At 39.3% G+C, this 18,419-nt stretch overlaps 1 protein-coding gene across 1 annotated transcript in view; it reads left to right on the top strand.

Annotated features, from left to right (window-relative positions):
* The first annotated feature begins 586 nt into the window (after nucleotides 1–586).
* The window catches only part of CENPE (centromere protein E), a 74,071-nt gene continuing 56,238 nt past the window's right edge, over nucleotides 587–18,419 (top strand). The window contains exons 1-12 of the mRNA XM_058193123.1: nucleotides 587–819; nucleotides 2,071–2,165; nucleotides 6,445–6,534; nucleotides 6,612–6,730; nucleotides 8,293–8,415; nucleotides 8,659–8,740; nucleotides 9,852–9,919; nucleotides 11,032–11,100; nucleotides 12,510–12,561; nucleotides 13,734–13,821; nucleotides 14,054–14,183; nucleotides 17,306–17,452. Of these exons, the coding sequence (XP_058049106.1) occupies nucleotides 764–819; nucleotides 2,071–2,165; nucleotides 6,445–6,534; nucleotides 6,612–6,730; nucleotides 8,293–8,415; nucleotides 8,659–8,740; nucleotides 9,852–9,919; nucleotides 11,032–11,100; nucleotides 12,510–12,561; nucleotides 13,734–13,821; nucleotides 14,054–14,183; nucleotides 17,306–17,452 (1,119 nt within the window). The 5' untranslated portion in view covers nucleotides 587–763. The remainder of the gene's footprint in view (nucleotides 820–2,070; nucleotides 2,166–6,444; nucleotides 6,535–6,611; nucleotides 6,731–8,292; nucleotides 8,416–8,658; nucleotides 8,741–9,851; nucleotides 9,920–11,031; nucleotides 11,101–12,509; nucleotides 12,562–13,733; nucleotides 13,822–14,053; nucleotides 14,184–17,305; nucleotides 17,453–18,419) is intronic.

The following is an 18,419-nucleotide window of genomic DNA, read 5'->3' as shown; positions in this document are numbered from 1 at the left end:
TCCATAATTAGATGGCTAATTCAAGGTTACTTGGATTAGCCGTCTAATTACAACAGCATTCTAGTCTGACCTGTTGATGTAACTGATTGGGCCTTCTGGTTCTCTGCATCACGTGATCCCAGATCATGCTTGATCATGCTTAGCCATGGTCAGTGTAAGCATCATGGTTTGATTTAGCAATTTAACCCTAACCCTAACCCTAACCCTAAGCATGATCAATTAACACAGCCATTGTTTGTAAACTGACAGAGGAAGCGGAGACACTATCTGAACCAGCCCCCAAACTGGGGGATCATTAAAAGTGAAAGATAACGCGCTGGAATCCCACGAATTTCTTTGCATTCCCTTTCTGGTCCACAAGTCGAAAGTGGCTCCCGCACTGAAGACCATAAAAAAGACCACTTGTTTTGCAGGATTTAATATAAGGACTTTTTCAGCCAATCAGCACCCGTCTTCCCGTTTCTTCGGTCTTCTAAGGCCCGCCTTTTTAACTCTATCCCCGCTTTTTTGGGGGGCGGACTTCTCCTATAATGATTAATGGCATCCCTTTTCTTCCTTACCAGCCCTCAAGAGGTTGGCTCCATTCGCCCTTTGCTACACGACCCTCTCTGGAACAATGGTTCAGTCCACCTCGGGAGGAAATGCCTCGCCAACCGACCAATTGGAATCTTGCCTCGCCAACCGACCAATCGGAAGAGTCCTGGGAGAAAATTCAAATACTGAAGCTCAATTTTAAAAGATAAGTCCTAAGAAGCGAGGCAAGATGGCGGAAGAAGGCGGCGTTACCGTTTGCGTGAGAGTGCGGCCACTTATTGCAAGGTGGTTTTATTTTTGTTATTATGTTTAGATATGGGTTGCCGCTGGTTGCCTTTTTAAATCTGCTGCTTCGGGGGTCTTTGATCGTGCATAACAGCACAAAAGTGCCTACCGTTCCTGTCCTATTGTTTCTTTTCATTATATCCAATTAATATAGTTATTACATACTAATGCTCATATATATGCTTATATATTATATAGCTATTTCATGTTAATGCCTATATATACTGATATGACAAAATAAAATAAATAAAAATAAATAAATCGTCAGTTTTGTAGCCCGCTTTTCCTCCAATTCACTGTAGCATTTGTAGGATTCTCCTTTCCAATTTTTCTTTGTACGGAACTCATTAAAGTAAGTTAAACGGAGAGACAGAGAAGGGAGGAACTGACTATCCAATATTTATAGGGAGGGAATAAATCGCCCCACCTCATCCCCCGTCCAGGGGTCAGTATGGTGAAATGTTTAATATTAACTACGAGGACGAGATGGGAGAATGGGGAGTGAGTAGTAGCTTTGAGCTTTGCTCTCCTTTTTACTCTATTTTTATCCTTTTTTAAAATACTCTTTCTACTTTTAAATCAATTTTTAACTTTGTTCTCCTTTTTACTCTTTATTTTTATTTTTTTTATTTTTTTTTAAAAAAAACTCTTTTAAAACAATTTTTAACTTTTAAATTTAAAAAGTTTCAATTTTACCACTCGAGAGGTTCATCTTTTACTCCAGCTTTTACCCCTGTTTTTACTCCAGCTAGTAAAGCATTTCGTGAATGAGAGGAGAAAGTTTTCTCTACTAAGCAAACCAGCTATCCATGGCTGTGACAGTGCCCGGACAATCTAAGATAAAAGACTTTTTTTCAGATAACGGACACTGTAAGTAAGTCTCCTTACTTGTAATAGCCATTCAAGAAACCCAGTTAACCAAAGTGGAGGAACCAGTACACCTGCCAGATTTTCAGGGATGGGCATCCCCAGCCCAAAAAAACTAAAAAAAACAAGACTCCTAATTTCCATTATTCCCATTTACAATTGAGTAAAACTTTGTACACTTTCTCATGTTAGTTTACATACCAGCTAAGAGTGTAGTATGCATTTTCCAGAAGTTTTGATGTCAAGAAACTATAAACCTTGTACCTGGGTGAGATCCACCAACTTAAAGCTCATTAAGGGGCATATATCAATTTTTAGAGAACAGGTTTCTCTTTATTCCTGAAATCTACTGGATTTCCTGAAAACCTTGATTCGTTTTTTCAGAGAAAATGAAGACCTTGATGAAAAAGGACAGGTTTCATGGAAAAGTGAAGGCTGCACTGTATCACAAATAGATGGAACCAGGTCATTTGTCTTTGGTAAGCTCTTGATAACTCCTGAAATGTGTATTTGTGTGGTTTTCAGCATGAGTATATGTAAATAGGAGAATTTACAAATGGAATGTCTTGATTAATTAAAAATGCCATCCTAAATGTAGTAACTAACCCTCTTGATTTTTGTGCATTTTATACAATAGTTAGATTCAATTTTTTTTACTACCGGTTCTGTGGGTGTGGCAGGGGAAGGATACTGTAAAATCTCCATTCCCACCCTATTCCAGAGGAAAGTTACTGTAAAATCCCAATTTCCGCCCGATCAGCTGGGACTCGGGAGGCAGAGAATAGATGGGGGCGGGGCCAGTCAGAGGTGATATTTACTGGTTCTCCGAACTACTCAAAATTTCCGCTACCGGTTCTCCAGAACTGGTCAGAACCTGCTGAATGCCACCTCTGATTTTATATGTGTATAGCAGATGCATGTTGACTTTTTTTAGGAGAAGAATTGAATGTCATTCATTGTTTCAGTAATCTGTAACCCAATCTGTTTCTCTGGTGGCTGAAGGTGGCATATATGAAGGGAGGATGTCACTCTTCTTTCTATGCCCAGAACAATGACTCCTGTAAATGTATGGATAAATAATACTTTTGACTTGTTTAGTTGCATTGCATGCACTGATATCTTCTGCTAATATTGTTCACACTACAGTCGATACTACCTTTCATTTTTACTTCCAAGTTATAGCTGTTTTTTGGATCCATTAGCTCTAAAAACCAGGAGACTATGAATTCTAGACTTGACGTGGGTACAAAAATCGGCCTTGTCACTTTTTCTTAGCCCGATCCTTCTCACAGCACTGTCATTATGGAGAAAAGATTGGTAGATAGATAGGATCAGTAGGTTTGCTTACTGATGACAAAAATAAAGGTGAGACAAAAAGCTAATTAATGAAAAACATGAATAATTTTCTCTATTGATGATTAAACATCAGAAGAGCCCTTCTTGGAATATGGTAGATTTTTACAGAGGTCATCATTTTGGTGATACATTTGTTACTTCTCTCCTTGCAGGGCAACCTAATTGTCTCTTGAGTTTGCCAGTTAACATCATAACTTGCTATGATTGTTGTTCTGTTTTCAGCCAATATTTTAAATTACAAATGAGATTTTCCTGTTTATTCTTTCAAGTTTTTATCTCTTCTTTGGATTTTCTGCTCTCAAACTGATTTCATTTTTCAGTAGTTCCTTTTCTGGAAATTTTCAGATCACAATTTTTGTTCTTCTATCTCTGGTGAATTTTCTTACATCTTCACTTGTCCCCAGAGTGGAGAGGGTTTCCTCTTTTAAATTCTTGGGAATGCTCATTAGTCAAGATCTCACCTGGAAAAACAACACATCCCTGGTGGTTAGTAAGGCCCAATAGAGATTACATTTCCTTAGAGTCCTGTGGAAAAATCAGGTGGAACAATGGCTGATGATTTCTTTCTATCGGTCCACGATAGAAAATGTCCTCGCATACTGTGTAACAGTATGGTACGCTGGTTTAACAGCTGCGGACAGGAAGGCACTAGAGAGGGTGATCAATTTGGCACAAGAAACCATGGTTGCCCTCTAACACCACTAGATGACATTGCAAGGTCTCGTTGCCTCAGCAGAGTATGGAAGATACTTAGGGATGATTCAAACCCTGGCCAGTGTCTCTCTTCACTTTTACCATCGGGCAGAAGACATCGAAGTATAGCCAGCCAGACGAACAAGTTAAAAAACAGCTTCTACCCATGGGCTATCAGACTCCTAAACACAACCACAATCACCCCATGTACATATGGAAACTTATGACTAGTTTCCCCCCCTCCCAATTACTTGTATAAATTGGGAATTGTCTTGTATTTTCTGTTATGGATTGCACCAGTAGAGGCTAAACCAATTTCGTTGTATACATGATGTACAATGACAATAAATATGATGATGAAGATGAATACAGTGAATTTCCTAGGTTATATTCAGAATAAAAAACTATGTATAATCATGAAATAGGATACTGTATGAAGGATAATACTTGTGATTTAGTATAAACCAAATAACTATACAAATGCTAATACCTTTCATACAGGTCATTCACAATTGTTGCTCATTATTGGCATAATACAGCCTCAAGCAATTGGTTTTGGAAGGCTGCAGGTGCAAAGCTGCTTCAGCTTACAAAATACTGGCAGTCCTTGGCTTACCACAATTGAGCCTGAAATTTGTTTTTAAGTAAGACAAGTTTTGCTCCATTTTACGACCTTTCTTGCCACAGTTAAGTAAATCAGTGCAGTTGTTAAGTTAGTAACACACTTAAGTGAATCTGGCTTCCCCATTGACTTTGCTTGTTAGAAGATGTTGTGGTCCGCCAGCAGCCTGCGGAGCTGGCAACGGAGTCAGACAGCAATGAGGCTGGGGAAGCCTGGAGGCTGAGGTGGGGCCAGGGCCATCGGGGAGTGAGGTGCGGACTCCAGAGACTGACAATAGTGAGAAAGAGGAACAGGAGGAGCCTGTTCCTAATGCATGCATGAGAAGAGCTGCCAGAAGGCAAGAGCAGCTCAAGCAAAGAGGACAACTCGGCAGTAGGGCCAAGAGATGATTGGCCCCTCCTATAAGGTTTAAAACAGACCAGCAACGGCATTTGGGCTTTGCCGGAAAACAACACTGGTAGCTTCATCTTATAACATAATAACAGAGTTGGAAGGGACCTTGGAGGTCTTCTAGTCCAACCCCCTGCCAAGGCAGGAAACCCTACACCATTTCCGACAGATGGCTATCCAACAATTTCTTAAAAATTTCCAGTGTTGGTGCATTCACAACTTCTGCAGGCAAGTTGTTCCACTTATTGATTGTTCTGTCAGGAAATTTCTCCTTAGTTCTAAGTTGCTTCTCTCCTTGATTAGTTTCCACTCATTGCATCTTGTTCTACCCTCAAATGCTTTGGAGAATAGTTTGACTCTCTCTTCTTTGTGGCAACCCCTGAGATATTGGAACACTGCTATCATGTCTCCCCAGTCCTTCTTTTCATTAAACTAGACATACCGAGTTCCTGCAACCGTTCTTCATATGTTTTAGTCTTTAGTCCCCTAATCATCTTCGTTTCTCTTCTCTGCACTCTTTCTAGAGTCTCAACATCTTTTTTACATCGTGGCGACCAAAATTGAATGCAATATTCTTCTTGCATTTATTTTTGTATCGGTGTCTTCTGAACATTTGCCAAGAAAGGTCTTTGGCAGTTTGCCTAATTGGATCAAGGTTTGTGATAGGACTGAGGAATTTGTGTTGGGAGGAATTTGATTTAATTTAGAATAGAATAGAATAGAATTTTTTATTGGCCAAGTGTGATTGGATACACAAGGAATTTGTCTTGGTGCATATGCTCTCAGTGTACATAAAAGAAAAGATACGTTCATCAAGGTACAACATTTACAACACAATTGATAATCAATATATCAATATAAATCATAAGATTGCCAGCAACAAGTTATAGTCATACAGTCATAAGTGGAAAGAGATTGGTGATGGGAACTATGAAACGATTAATAGTAGTGCAGATTCAGTAAATAGTCTGACAGTGTTGAGGGAATTATTTGTTTAGCAGAGTGATGGCCTTCAGGAAAAAACTGTTCTTGTGTCTAGTTGTTCTGGTGTGCAGTGCTCTATAGCGTCGTTTTGAGGGTAGGAGTTGAAACAGTTTATGTCCAGGATGCGAGGGATCTGCAAATATTTTCACGGCCCTCTTCTTGATTCGTGCAGTATACAGGTCCTCAATGGAAGGCAAGTTGGTAGCAATTATTTTTTCTGCAGTTCTAATTATCCTCTGAAGTCTGTGTTTTTCTTGTTGGGTTGCAGAACCGAACCAGACAGTTATAGAGGTGCAAATGACAGACTCAATAATTCCTCTGTAGAACTATGTTGAACTATGCTGAGAATGAACTAATTCTCAGCTGTTTGAATAAAGTTTGTTTGTTTTTTTCACTGACTGAGTTTCGTACTACCTACTTGGGCCTGGGTCACAACAGAAGATCACAAAAAGTGATCACATGGCCCCAGGATACTGTAACTGTCATAAACATGAGTCAGTGGTCAAGTGTCCAAATTTTTGAGCCTGTGATCATGGGAATGCTGTCGTAAGTGTGAAAAATGGTCATAAGTTGCTTTTTTTCCCCAGTGTCATTGCAACTTCAAATAGTCACTAAATGAATGATTGTAAATTGAGGAGTATTGTATTAGCCTGATGATTTTTCAGGGACTGACCACAGTGTCCACATATTAAACTTTTTGCTTTCTTTTGAAGATCGTGTGTTCCACTCTAACAACAGTACAAAGGAAGTCTACCAAGGTGTGACTGCTCCTATTATCAAGTCAGCAGTTCAAGGATATAATGGTACTTTAAATAATAATCCTTCTGCATATTTCCGCAGGTGGCTATTAATTTGAACTAATCATTCTACTTATTTTTAGGGACTATTTTTGCTTACGGTCAGACAGCTTCAGGCAAAACGCACACAATATTGGGTACGAAAGATAATCCAGGTATCTTACCCATGGCCATTAATGATGTCTTCAATACAATCTGCAGTGTAAGTGATTCTACTGAATGTTTATATTTTAGCTACCCAAGGCTTTTGCAGAAATAGAGATAACTGGTATTGAAACTGCAGCTGAGTTTCTAGCTTCTCATGCCAGCATTTTCCAGGCTTCATAACATGATTCCATCTCAGAGGCTACAAGAAAATGAATGGAGGGTTATCAGAGAGTCCCCCTGCCTCTGGTTTTCCAGCCCCATGTAAAAATAGGCTGAGTTCAAAGCAGCTTTCCAGAGCCCATTATAGAAGTTGCGAATGTTCTTTTGATCTAACACTACCTGTGTATCTTTTAAAGGCGTGATCAGGGTGGCTTCTATGTAAAGGTCTGGTTATCTGACCCAATCTGCAGTGTGCACAGAGGATTACTGTGGAAGAGAAGAGAGGCTGGGATATATCAAGGGGGCTGCCAGAGCCAAAAGCAGACTAAAATATGCTCAGAGCACTTATTGAGAAGTGTGCTCTTCTGCTCACAAAAAGTTGGGGTCATAGTAGCAATAGCAGACTTATATACCACTTTACAATGCTTTGCAGCCCTCTAAGTTTACCGAGGCAGCCTATTGCCCCCAACAATCTGGATCCTCATTTTACCGACCTCGGAAGGATGGAGGGCCAAGTCAACCTTGAGCCTGGTGAAATTCGAATTGCTGGCAGTCAGCAGAAGTAGCCGGCAGTATTGCACTCTACCACCAAGGCTCATATATAATGAACATACTGGAAGTCTAGATAAAGAAATTTGGAGTAAAGTCATTGGTTTGCTTTCAGGTGTAACTAGCCATACCTGGAAAATAATTTTGCATGAGTGCCCACGATACAGGTTGTCCTTGACTTACAACCATAACTGGGACTGGAACTTCCATTGCTAAGCAAGGCAGTTAAATGAGCCGCCTATGATTTTGTGATCTGTGTTTGTGTGTGTGTGTGTGTGTGTGTGTGCTGCAGTTGGTAAGCAAATATGGCTTCCCTCATTGACTTTGCTTGCTGAGAAAGTCTCAGATAGTGATCATGTGTTTCCACTGTAAACTGCCAATTGCCAAGCACCAGGATAATAATGACCATGGGGATACTGAGAGGGTCTTAAGTGGGAGGATGATCATAAGTCATGTTTGTAGTCATAAGTCAGCCTGTATGCTTTTAATATTTAAAAGTGTGTATGCTTTCAAAATTCAAAATAACAGCTAAAAGCCTCTTTCACCAGGTTTTTTAGTCACATAGAAAGTGTAGAGTTTAAGATCACTATCTAGGGATCTTGTCTTGCAATCTTGGGACTGTCACAAGTTGAGTTAAAAGACTTTTTGACCACAAAATTCTTATGAAGAAGACTGTGTTGTCAATGTATAAATTTGCCCTTCTTTAGCCACAAGTCCTCTGATGTTGGACTGTCATCGTTGCTGACAGGTGACTTGATTTAATTAGAGTTGTAGTCTAACAAATAATAAAGCATGGCTGAGAATGCAAACCTGAAAGCTTTATGATTAATGGCATTGACAATAAAAATGTATCTGTGGAACAAGTTGTCTTCAAACATACTGATGAATGTAATATTTCATAATTTTTAGATTCCAGATAGGGAATTCCTGCTCCGTATATCATACATGGAAATTCATAATGAAACTATACAAGACTTGCTATGCAGTAACATTAGGAAAAAGAAGTCATTGGTGGTTCGTGAAGACATCAATGTAAGTACATGAGGCTGGACAAATCCACATCTCTAGTGCTGCTCTCCAGCAAGCCTCCCCATTGCAGCCACTCCTTCACTAGTCTCAGTTATTCTGGGTTGTTCCCTGGCTGGCCAAGCTTTTCTGAAGGTTTTATTCATGGTTAAGTCAAAGTCAAACATTGAGCCCAATTATGCAAGTACAAGGCACAACCGTTAATGAATGTTGATTGGTATAATAATCAAATGTTTCATTCTCTTCTAGAGGACCATCTATGTTGAAGATCTGAATGAAGAAGTAGTGGTTTCTCCCGAAGAGGTTATGGGCTGGCTGAAGAAAGGAGAAAGTAAGTTTTGCTATCTGGTAATGATTTAAATGCACCGATCATTATATGCAAATCTCAGATTTCTGGATCTGTTAAAAGTCAGGTCTCCGTATCTGCAAATGAATATATAGTATCTTCAATACGCTTTTCTTTATTGGCTCCTCTCTGCAGATGAATACTCCCCCATACATACAATCTGTCTTTCTTGTCCACATAGGCAACATACTCCTGTATGCTCACTTATACACTTATAGCACTTAGACTTATATACCACTCCATAGTGCATAGAGCACTCTGAGTGGTTTACAACATCAGCATATTGCCCCCAACAATCTGGGTCTTCATTTTACCAACTTCAGAAAGATGAAAGACTGAGTCAACCTTGAGCCCATCAGGATCAAACTCCAGTGTGGTTGGAGTTTGCCTGCAATACTGCATTCTAACTACTGTACCACCAGCACTCCTATATAACTTTCTTTCTCCATCCCTCAGGCATACTATGTTTCCCCAAAAATAAGACCCCGTCTTACATTTTTTTGAACCCTGACATAAGCGCTTGGATTTATTTTCGGGGAGGTCTTATTATTTTGGGGTGCATGGAGCAAGATTGGGCTCCTCTTGCCATCTTACCTGATTTCCAGCTCTGCATTTAAATATTTTCGGGGGGAGGCTTATCAAAAGCCTAGTTGGGCTTATTATCAGAGGATCTCTTATTTTCGGGGAAACAAGGTACATTCAAACATGTGCATGCACATAGCATTGAAGCCACTATGCTGAATTGGTACATTTTAGCCCTTTCCTTGAAAAGATTAGAAACTTGCTGTGCTGCTACCCCTTTTCACAGCGGGAGTGAGGTGATCTGTTGTTTGGGGGGAAATAAAGAGTTTCTGTAAAGAATTCCCAGAAAAGAAAAACAAAATTGGAGGTTTTTTTTTTTATTTCTAACAAAATAACAAGGGTTGGAAGGTAAGTAGGAGGCTGTGTATGAGTTCAGTGGGTATGGGATGTGGAGAAAGGAAATTGGCTGTGTTTGTAGGCACCGTCTACTAAGGTCTATTTTATGGGAAACGAGAATAAGTCAAGAGTAAATCCAGTATAAGAATAATCGGTGTCTAATGTTTCTTCTAAACAGAAAACAGGCACTACGGAGAAACAAAAATGAATGAAAAAAGCAGCCGTTCTCATACAATTTTTAGAATGGTAAGTGATTGCTAATTTTTGTGTTCCTGCCTACATTTAGTTCATGCCACAGTGTTCAGCAGCATCTGCGATGCAGCTGCTAAATAACCACATTATACAAAATGTTGAATGGTGCATATCTTCCACCAAGTAAATAAACCTGTGCTGAAGACCATATAGATTTAGGCACTTCAGTTATTAGTGACTCCTGTAGGACAAATAAGGCCACAGGTCTGATGAAGAAAATCCTGGCCTCAAGGTTTTGGAATTTATGGTGATAAATATAATGCTCCCTTGGTGATTTTGAGGAGCATGTTCTTTATTTTTATTTGGCCAAACCATAAATCCTGTTCCCAGACAAATGACTGTTCAGTTTTGCTTGAAAACTACACTGTCAGAACAGCCTTAAATCTTAGGAAGCAGGCTTGTTCAATTGATTGATAGCTCTCAAGGTTAGGAAGTTCTTCATTATTTTGAGTTTGGTTCATCCATTGGACTTTATCCATTGATTCTTGACCTATCACTGAAGAATCAATCCACATTCGTGCTGATAGTATTCCTATTATAATTCCCCTTAGCCGCCTTCAGACTTTGAATTGGGCTTTATCTTCTAACAGTATGCAGGAACTGATAAAGTAATCCCTTATGGCCGTGATGGTTAGCCTATGACACGGCTGCTGAAAGTGGCACACAAGCCATCTCTCTGGGCACGCGAGTCATCACCCATTGCTATTCCAGGTTCCGGTGTGCCGGCCAGCTAGTCTTCATGTGTGCGGGAGCGCCGGAAACTGGAAGAGCAGCCGCTAGATACGCATGTGCATGCTGGGAAGATGATCTTCCAGTTTCCGGCGTGCGCACTCCCGTTTCGGCACTCGGTGACGGAAAGGTTCGCCAACACTGCCATATGGGGAAGTATATACTACAAATAGCTTCATTGTCTTGTGACTGAATTCTGAGGCAACATGGTTTTTGAATGGTGTCCAGCTAGGAAAGGTTGCCTCCTGTCCCTTAAGGTAGGGGAAATTAACCTTAGACACATACTGCACTAAAATTAATGTGATGTAAATTTTGTCTAGCTCTCTAATGTATAAGGTATTTTTAAATGTGATTCATGATATCCTTTTTTTTTAAAGATCATTGAAAGTAAAGAAAAGCATACTTCTGGCTCAAGCTATGAAGGAGCTGTAATGGTTTCTCATTTGGTGAGTTATTTGTAAATTGTCACAGGTTAAAATAAGTGGGATATGATGATGCATTGGTGTAACTTTATAAACATTAAGTACCAATTACATTCTGATTTATACTCTGATTGGATAGGCTAATAAAATTCACCTGAATCAGACAAAAGAAATTGGGCCTGAGTACATGGGAAACCCCTTCCCAAGTCCCATCAACAGTTACCAGAACAAAGCAAGGGGGATAAATGGGTCTTGAAGCCCACCTACTCTTTATCGTCTTTGGACCCAGACTTTGCGATTTCTGTCCCTCTGGATGGTGCCTGCCAGTCTAGTTGAGGATGTGGTGAAGTGCACATGGGTGAAAGAGCAAATATATACATTGTAGCCAATAAAGTTTGCTATTATTTTAAATTCAGTGTATTCTAAAGACCAGTTTGTGCCTCAGTATTCGCTTGAAAGTGATTTGAGTGTGGCTATTTTCCAGCACTGTGAATGTGTGTATGAGTGACCATAAGAATAGAATAGAATAGAATAGAATAGAATAGAATAGAATAGAATAGAATAGAATAGAATAGAATAGAATAGAATAGAATAGAATAGAATAGAATAGAATAGAATTTATTGGCCAAGTGTGATTGGATACCCAAGGAATTTGTCTTGGTGCGTATGCTCCCAGTGTACACAAAAGAAAAGATACCTTCCTCAAGGTACAACATTTATTATTATTATTTTATTTATTATTTATTTGATTTTTATACCGCCCTTCTCCCGAAGGACTCAGGGCGGTGTACAGGCAAAAATAAAACAGATAATACAATATACAATTTAAAAAGCAGATTAAAAAACTTATTTACAACACAAATGATGGTCATAGAGTACAATTTAACACTTAATGATAATCATAGGGTACAAATAAGCAATCAGGAACAATCAATATCAATATAAATCATAAGGATTACCAGCAACAAAGTTACAGTCATACAGTCATAAGTGGAAAGAGATTGGTGATGGGAACAATGAGAAGATTAATAGTAGTGCAGATTTAGTAAATAATTTGAAAGTGTTGAGGGAATTATTTGTTTAGCAGAGTGATGGCCTTTGGGAAAAAACTGTTCTTGTGTCTAGTTGTTCTGGTGTGCAGTGCTCTATAGCGTCGTTTTGAGGGTAGGAGTTGAAACAGTTTATGTCCAGGATGTGAGGGATCTGTAAATATTTTCACGGCCCTCCTGATTCGTGCAATATACAGGTCCTCAATGGAAGAAGAACTTGGGAGCACATGTGTAACACTTGCTTTTTTTATATTGGTGCTTTCTGAATTTCAGTAAGTTTGACTCATCAGTTCTAATATTTGATAGTGCTTTTCAGCAAGTTCCACTGAAGGCAAAATAGTTTAAATAAAACTAAGCATAACAAATTCTGTCTCAATATTTCAGAACTTTGTAGATCTGGGAGGAAGTGAAAGAGCCAGCCAAACAGGAGCTGAAGGTATGTGTTTACTTCTCAGTGAGATTTTTGGTAATTCTATAGTAACTTGTTCTTAATTTATTACCTTAAATAGACTACATTCATATCCTGCCATCTTCAAAGGCCCTCCTCAGACTGTAATAGTCATACATTAGGGTTCTACCTTTATCTTCTCCATGCATTCTAAAGTAAAAAGATTCTTCCAAAACAAGAGGAATTCTTGTTTTGAATTACTGGTAGTCCTCGATTTACAAGAGTTCATTTACTGACCGTTCAAAGTTATAGCACTAAAAAAAGTGACTTGTGACCATTTTTTACTTATGACCATTGCAACATCCCCATGGTGACATAATCAAAATTCAGGTGCTTGGCAACTGACTCATATTTATAACGGTTGCAGTGTCGTAACTGTAACTTTTGCAACCTTCTGATAAGCAAAGTCAATGGGAAGCCAGATCCACTTGACAACCATGCTTCACAACTGGCAATTCACATAATAACAGTGATGAGGAAGGTTGTAAAACAGGGCAAACTTCACTTAAACAAATCTCTCACTTAGCACCAGAAATTTTGGGCTCAATTGTCGTAAGTCGAGGACTACTTGTAAATGTAGTCATGTGAGAATAGGGGGATAACAAATAATTGTCCGTTCCTAAACGAACAGCTCTTAATAAAGGGCTCATACTGATCACTAGGAACTGAATGTTATATTTGCATCAAGTTGAATAGCCATTGTTGGCTAAAAATGTAAGAATAAAATCACACTGCAGTTATCTTTAATCTGTGCTAGATTGTGTGTTCTCACTTCTGTAATCATTAAAGGTTATAGATCCTAAACTATTAATGCCCTGCTATCAGGATGGACAAGTTTAAAAGGAAACTAGACAAATTCATGGAGTGGAGGGCTACGAAAGGCTTCCAGATGTGGTGGTTGTGTCATCTTTAGTGTTGAGATCCATACTTCCCAGTTCCAGTTATTGAAAAATCTGGATGGAGAATCTCATTTGCCTTTACCTTCTTGTAGGCTTTAAAACGGATCCATTCAGTTACTTTTTTTTTTTTAATGCTGGATTGTGTAGTCTGTATATTTCATTCAGTACAAGTCTTCCTATGGCCTTAAAACAAGAATTGATTTATGATGCTGTCAATCAATACAGCAGTGACTGAAATGGTTTTTTTATGTATGTGCTTAGGGATTCGACTTAAAGAAGGGTGTAATATTAACCGGAGCCTCTTCATCTTGGGCCAAGTTATCAAGAAACTTTGTGATGATCAATCTGGGTAAGAAAAAAATAGCTCCTGTTTCAATTGGAGCAAAAGTTTGATGAGCTCTGAATCTCCCCTTTCCCAATTTCATTTATTGACATGCATCTTTTCACATTTTTTCATCTAGCTAGTTTTATTATTGATTAGTGTTCTCACTTTGTCTAAAGATAATGAGTGGGCTGTTGAATCTATTTTCCCTCAGCCTCATCCCTAATATTTTGTTCTTTCTCTCATCCCTTTGCATCAGAGGCTTTATCAACTACAGGGACAGTAAGCTAACAAGAATTCTCCAGAACTCCTTGGGTGGAAATGCCAAGACTGTTATCATATGTACAATTACACCAGTATCTTTGGAAGAAACTCTTAGCACGCTCCAGGTAATTTTTAAATGTTCTTGCAAGCACAAGCAGTGAGGGACGTGGTTGGCAGTTCAGCGGTTCAATCCCTAGTGCCACATAAGGGGGTGAGCTCCCATTACTTGTCCCAGCTTTTGCCAACTAGGCACATAAAAAACGCAAGTAGAAAAAATAGCGACCACCTTTGGTGGGAAGGTAACAGCATTCCATGCACTTTTGGCGTTTAGTCATGCCGGCCACATGACCATGGAGACGTCTTCAGACAGTGCTGTCTCTTCAGCTTTGAAATGGAGATTAACACCACCCCCTGGAGTTGGGAATGACTAGCACATATATGCGAGGGGAACCTTTACCAACTAAGCACAAGCAAAAAAGTGCAAACAGCAGTTGTCACTTCAAAACTATATACTGTAGTTATTCTTCATGTAATTTTATATATATATATATATATATATATATATATATATATATATATATATATATATATATATATATATATATATATATATATAGGTCTTTGGTTGTTGGGTTTTCTCCGTGTAAAATTGGAAGTGTCTTGGCGGCGTTTAAGTCTCATTCGTCATCTTCAGGCTTCAGCTTCGTGCTTCTTGCTCCCAGAAGCACGAAGCTGAAGCCTGAAGATGACGAATGAGACTTCATCAAACGCCAAGACACTTCCAATTTTACGGGAGAAAACCCGAACAACCAAAGACCTATATACAAACACCCGTGAAAACCTCAGAAAACAAATATATATATATATATATATATATATATATATATATATATATATATATATATATATATATATATATATATATATATCGCTACAAGTCGTTTTTGAAAGCTTATTAGAGTGCATTGCTACTCCTTAGAGACAGATAGCTAAAAAGTATTATTTGGGATATCAGCTCTGTGTACAGGATTTGTTCATAAATAGACCCAAGAGTAGTACCGGGTAGGAATTTGTGGCCTTCCATGTGCCAGTCTATCAATTAGTCTAATGAACTATTAGACTAATTAGCTGATTCTGTTTTGGAATTCTTGCATAGTAAATCATCAAACAGCAGAAATAGCCCACCCCACCCCACCCATAGTTTTACCTATTTCTCAATTTTGTTTACACAAAGTGCTATATATATATAGATAGATAGAAGAAGAAGATAGATAGAAGAAGAAGATAGATAGATAGATAGATAGATAGATAGATAGATAGATAGATAGATAGATAGATAGATAGATAGATAGATAGATAGATAGATATAATGTACCTGTTATATCAAATCTTTTCTCAGATTACAAGTGTACTAAGACTTCACATCCCAGAATTCCTCAACCTGCATGCTGGCTAAGAAATTTCTACCATGTTTGAAGTGTGGAAAAGCTTGGCCAATATATTGTGTATGTGTGTGCTTATTTTTATTTTATTCTTAATTTAAGGCTAAAAAGAAGAGGCGTGTGACCTGGGCCCCTGGACCTGTAAGCCAAGATGGGGGAAGTCCTTTCTTAGAAGACTTTCCTGGAAGAGCTAAACGCTTTAAAGGTTCTCTATCTTGTGTCACAGAGATGGAAGAATGTAAGTTCTTTTCCTAATAACTTGTTTCATTTGACTCCTGTATCTTAAAAGGAATATGCCAGTTAATAGTGGCTTGTAGCAAATCAAGATTTGTCATTCATAGAAAATTGCTAATAGTAAATGCCATCATATGCCTCTTTAGAAGGCATGCTTAACCTACCGTATTTTTCAGAGTATAAGACGCACCTCCCCCCCCCCCAAAAAAAAAGAGACTGACAATTTGGATGCATCTTATACATAAATGTAGCTTTTTAAGAAGCTTTTTTTCAGCTCTAACGAGGCGCTAGCAAATGAAGCGATCATGCTTTGCCTGCTTTTCTCATTGCTTCTCTCTCCAGTTGTGCTTTAGAAGCTGTTTTTTATCCCCAAGTGTTGTGTCTTGCCCGCCCTCAGAGCAGCCGGGGCCTTCTTATCTGCTCCCGAACACGGAGGAATGTATGCCTCCCTGCCCCAGCCCTGACTCCATGCCCAGGCAAACGGAGCAGCTAGACCCCTCCCCCTCCTCCACAGCATGTGAGCCTGAGGAGGGTTTATTACCAACAGCTGATTGGGTGGGGGTTTTCCAGGCCAACAGGCCAAATCCATCAGAGAGTGGGCCTCTTGAAAGTGTCCCTCTTGTAAAACCTTGTTAATTGTCTGTCCAGTTTCTTGAATGGTGCATGTCACAAACTTTCAAACTGAACTTCATTGCCTTCCAAGAGAATCAGTGGTTCATTATGTATGTTTCGATGCTACCTATATTTCAGTTGAAGCTGGCAAAAGTATTAGGACAAATTGAAAAACTGGGGGAGGGGGGATGCATCTAGGGCAGGGGTCTGCAACCTTAAAGACTCAAAGAGCCATTTGGACCCATTTCCTACAGAAAAGAAATCACTGGGAGCCACGAAACCTAGGTGTGGGATATGGAGCGAGTCTCCATTCCCTGCCGTCGCCCTTACCTTCTCAGGCCAGGCAAGGGGTGACTGGGAGGGTGAGAGTGAGAGGCGGGGCCAGCCAGTGGTGAGACACAGCAGGGGGACAAAAGAGCCGCATGCGGCTCCGGAGCTGCAGGTTGCAGACACCCGATCTATAGGATAGGATAGGAGCAGGAGTAGAGGCTGAACAGAAATTTTAAGAACCAGTGAAGAAGCTAGACAGTTACTTAGAGGAACTTCAAAACTTATGGACTCATGACAACCAAAAGGGAAGGGAGAAGCTTCTTATTACATTTTAGTAATCTGTAGCTAACTCTTTTTATTTCTCCTCTAGTGACTTTAATTTTTAAAGTCACTAGTAATTTTTCCTCTTTGTTGGGGACACTGGGAAGCAGGAGAGTGTTGATTCACTGAACATTTGTCTTGACTTAGAAAGTGACTGATTTTTCTGTGATCTGAAGAAGTCAAAAATATTCTCTCTTTCCTTGGACATCCTGCCATAGATAAGGTTTCCTAGGCTACCTTTCCACAGATCGTATGATTGCAGCCTTAAGTTACATCCTGGAATGTGAATGTTCAAATTCTTCGTATTTAATTTTTTTGCAGAACCAAAATTTCTATTTGATAAGCAGCCTTGATACCTTCTATTTTAGGTTTCCTCTCATTCTCATGCCAAAGATCAGTTAGCGCAACTCTTGGAAGAGAAGAATTCTGTTCAGAAAGAGCAACAAGACAGGATAAGAGCACTCACAGAGATGTTGGTGACTTCATCCTCTTTTTTGCGAGAACGGGAGCTAAAGGTAAGTGTGAAGATTAAATCTTGCAGAAAGTTAGAAAACATTGCTTGTTTGTTTTGGAATTGTTGTGTTTGGGAGGATGGGCAACATTTACATAAACATAAAGAACCCCCATAAAACATATTTTAAGACACTTTTGATTTAGACCAGGCGTGTCAAACTTGATTTCATTGAGAGCCACATCAGGGTTGTGTGTTGACCTGGGGGGGGGGGGAGGTTTTGCTTTTAGTTTGTTTTGCTAGCTCTCTGCCAGTGCAAATTGAGCTCGGGGGGCTGTGTGCTGCCGCCTGCAGCCCTCTGCCAGCAAAAACGGAGTGTGTGCGCTCCTACCCCGAGTTCCGTTTTTGCTGGCCAAAGGCACCTTGGGCTGGTCCTTCGCTATTTCCAGGGCAGCCCTGCGGGCCAGATCTAAGCACTAGGCTCAACTTGAGTTTGGCATCGCTGATTTAGATACTGAAATAGCAAAAATATAGGAAGTCTTCTTTCCCATCTTGGTGATAGAATGAGTAGTTGCAGTTGTATGAAATGGTATTTTCGATGGTTCTGCAACTGTTTGAGAAAATAGTAAATCAAACTCATCTTCTGCTGTCTTTATAAAAACAGTCTTCAGTTGACAATTCTTGTTTGTCAGAACTCTTACCTATGTTTCTCAAGCTTATACTAATAGCATATATCACAAAACTTTAGCATTGCTTGTCGGGCTGCTCTGAATTAAGACTAGTGGGTCATAATTTCAGTTGCTGTTATATTTACATCTGCTCTTCTCCTTCTCTGTCAAAGTTTTCTTAGAAATCAACATTGCAAATATTTTTGCCAAAACTCCAACAACAGTTTCTACTAGAGCTCCTGACTAAGAAAACAAATCTTAAGTCCTTTTATTTATAACTAGCTGATGATGATTACTCGGCGTTGCCCGGGTACTTTTTATTCCAATCTTGTATTAGACAGGAAAAGGAATGAATTATATCGT

This window comes from Ahaetulla prasina, chromosome 8 (genome assembly GCF_028640845.1).
Source record: "Ahaetulla prasina isolate Xishuangbanna chromosome 8, ASM2864084v1, whole genome shotgun sequence".
NCBI classification, from domain to species: Eukaryota; Metazoa; Chordata; class Lepidosauria; order Squamata; family Colubridae; genus Ahaetulla; species Ahaetulla prasina.
This window is presented reverse-complemented; position numbering and strand designations above follow the sequence as displayed.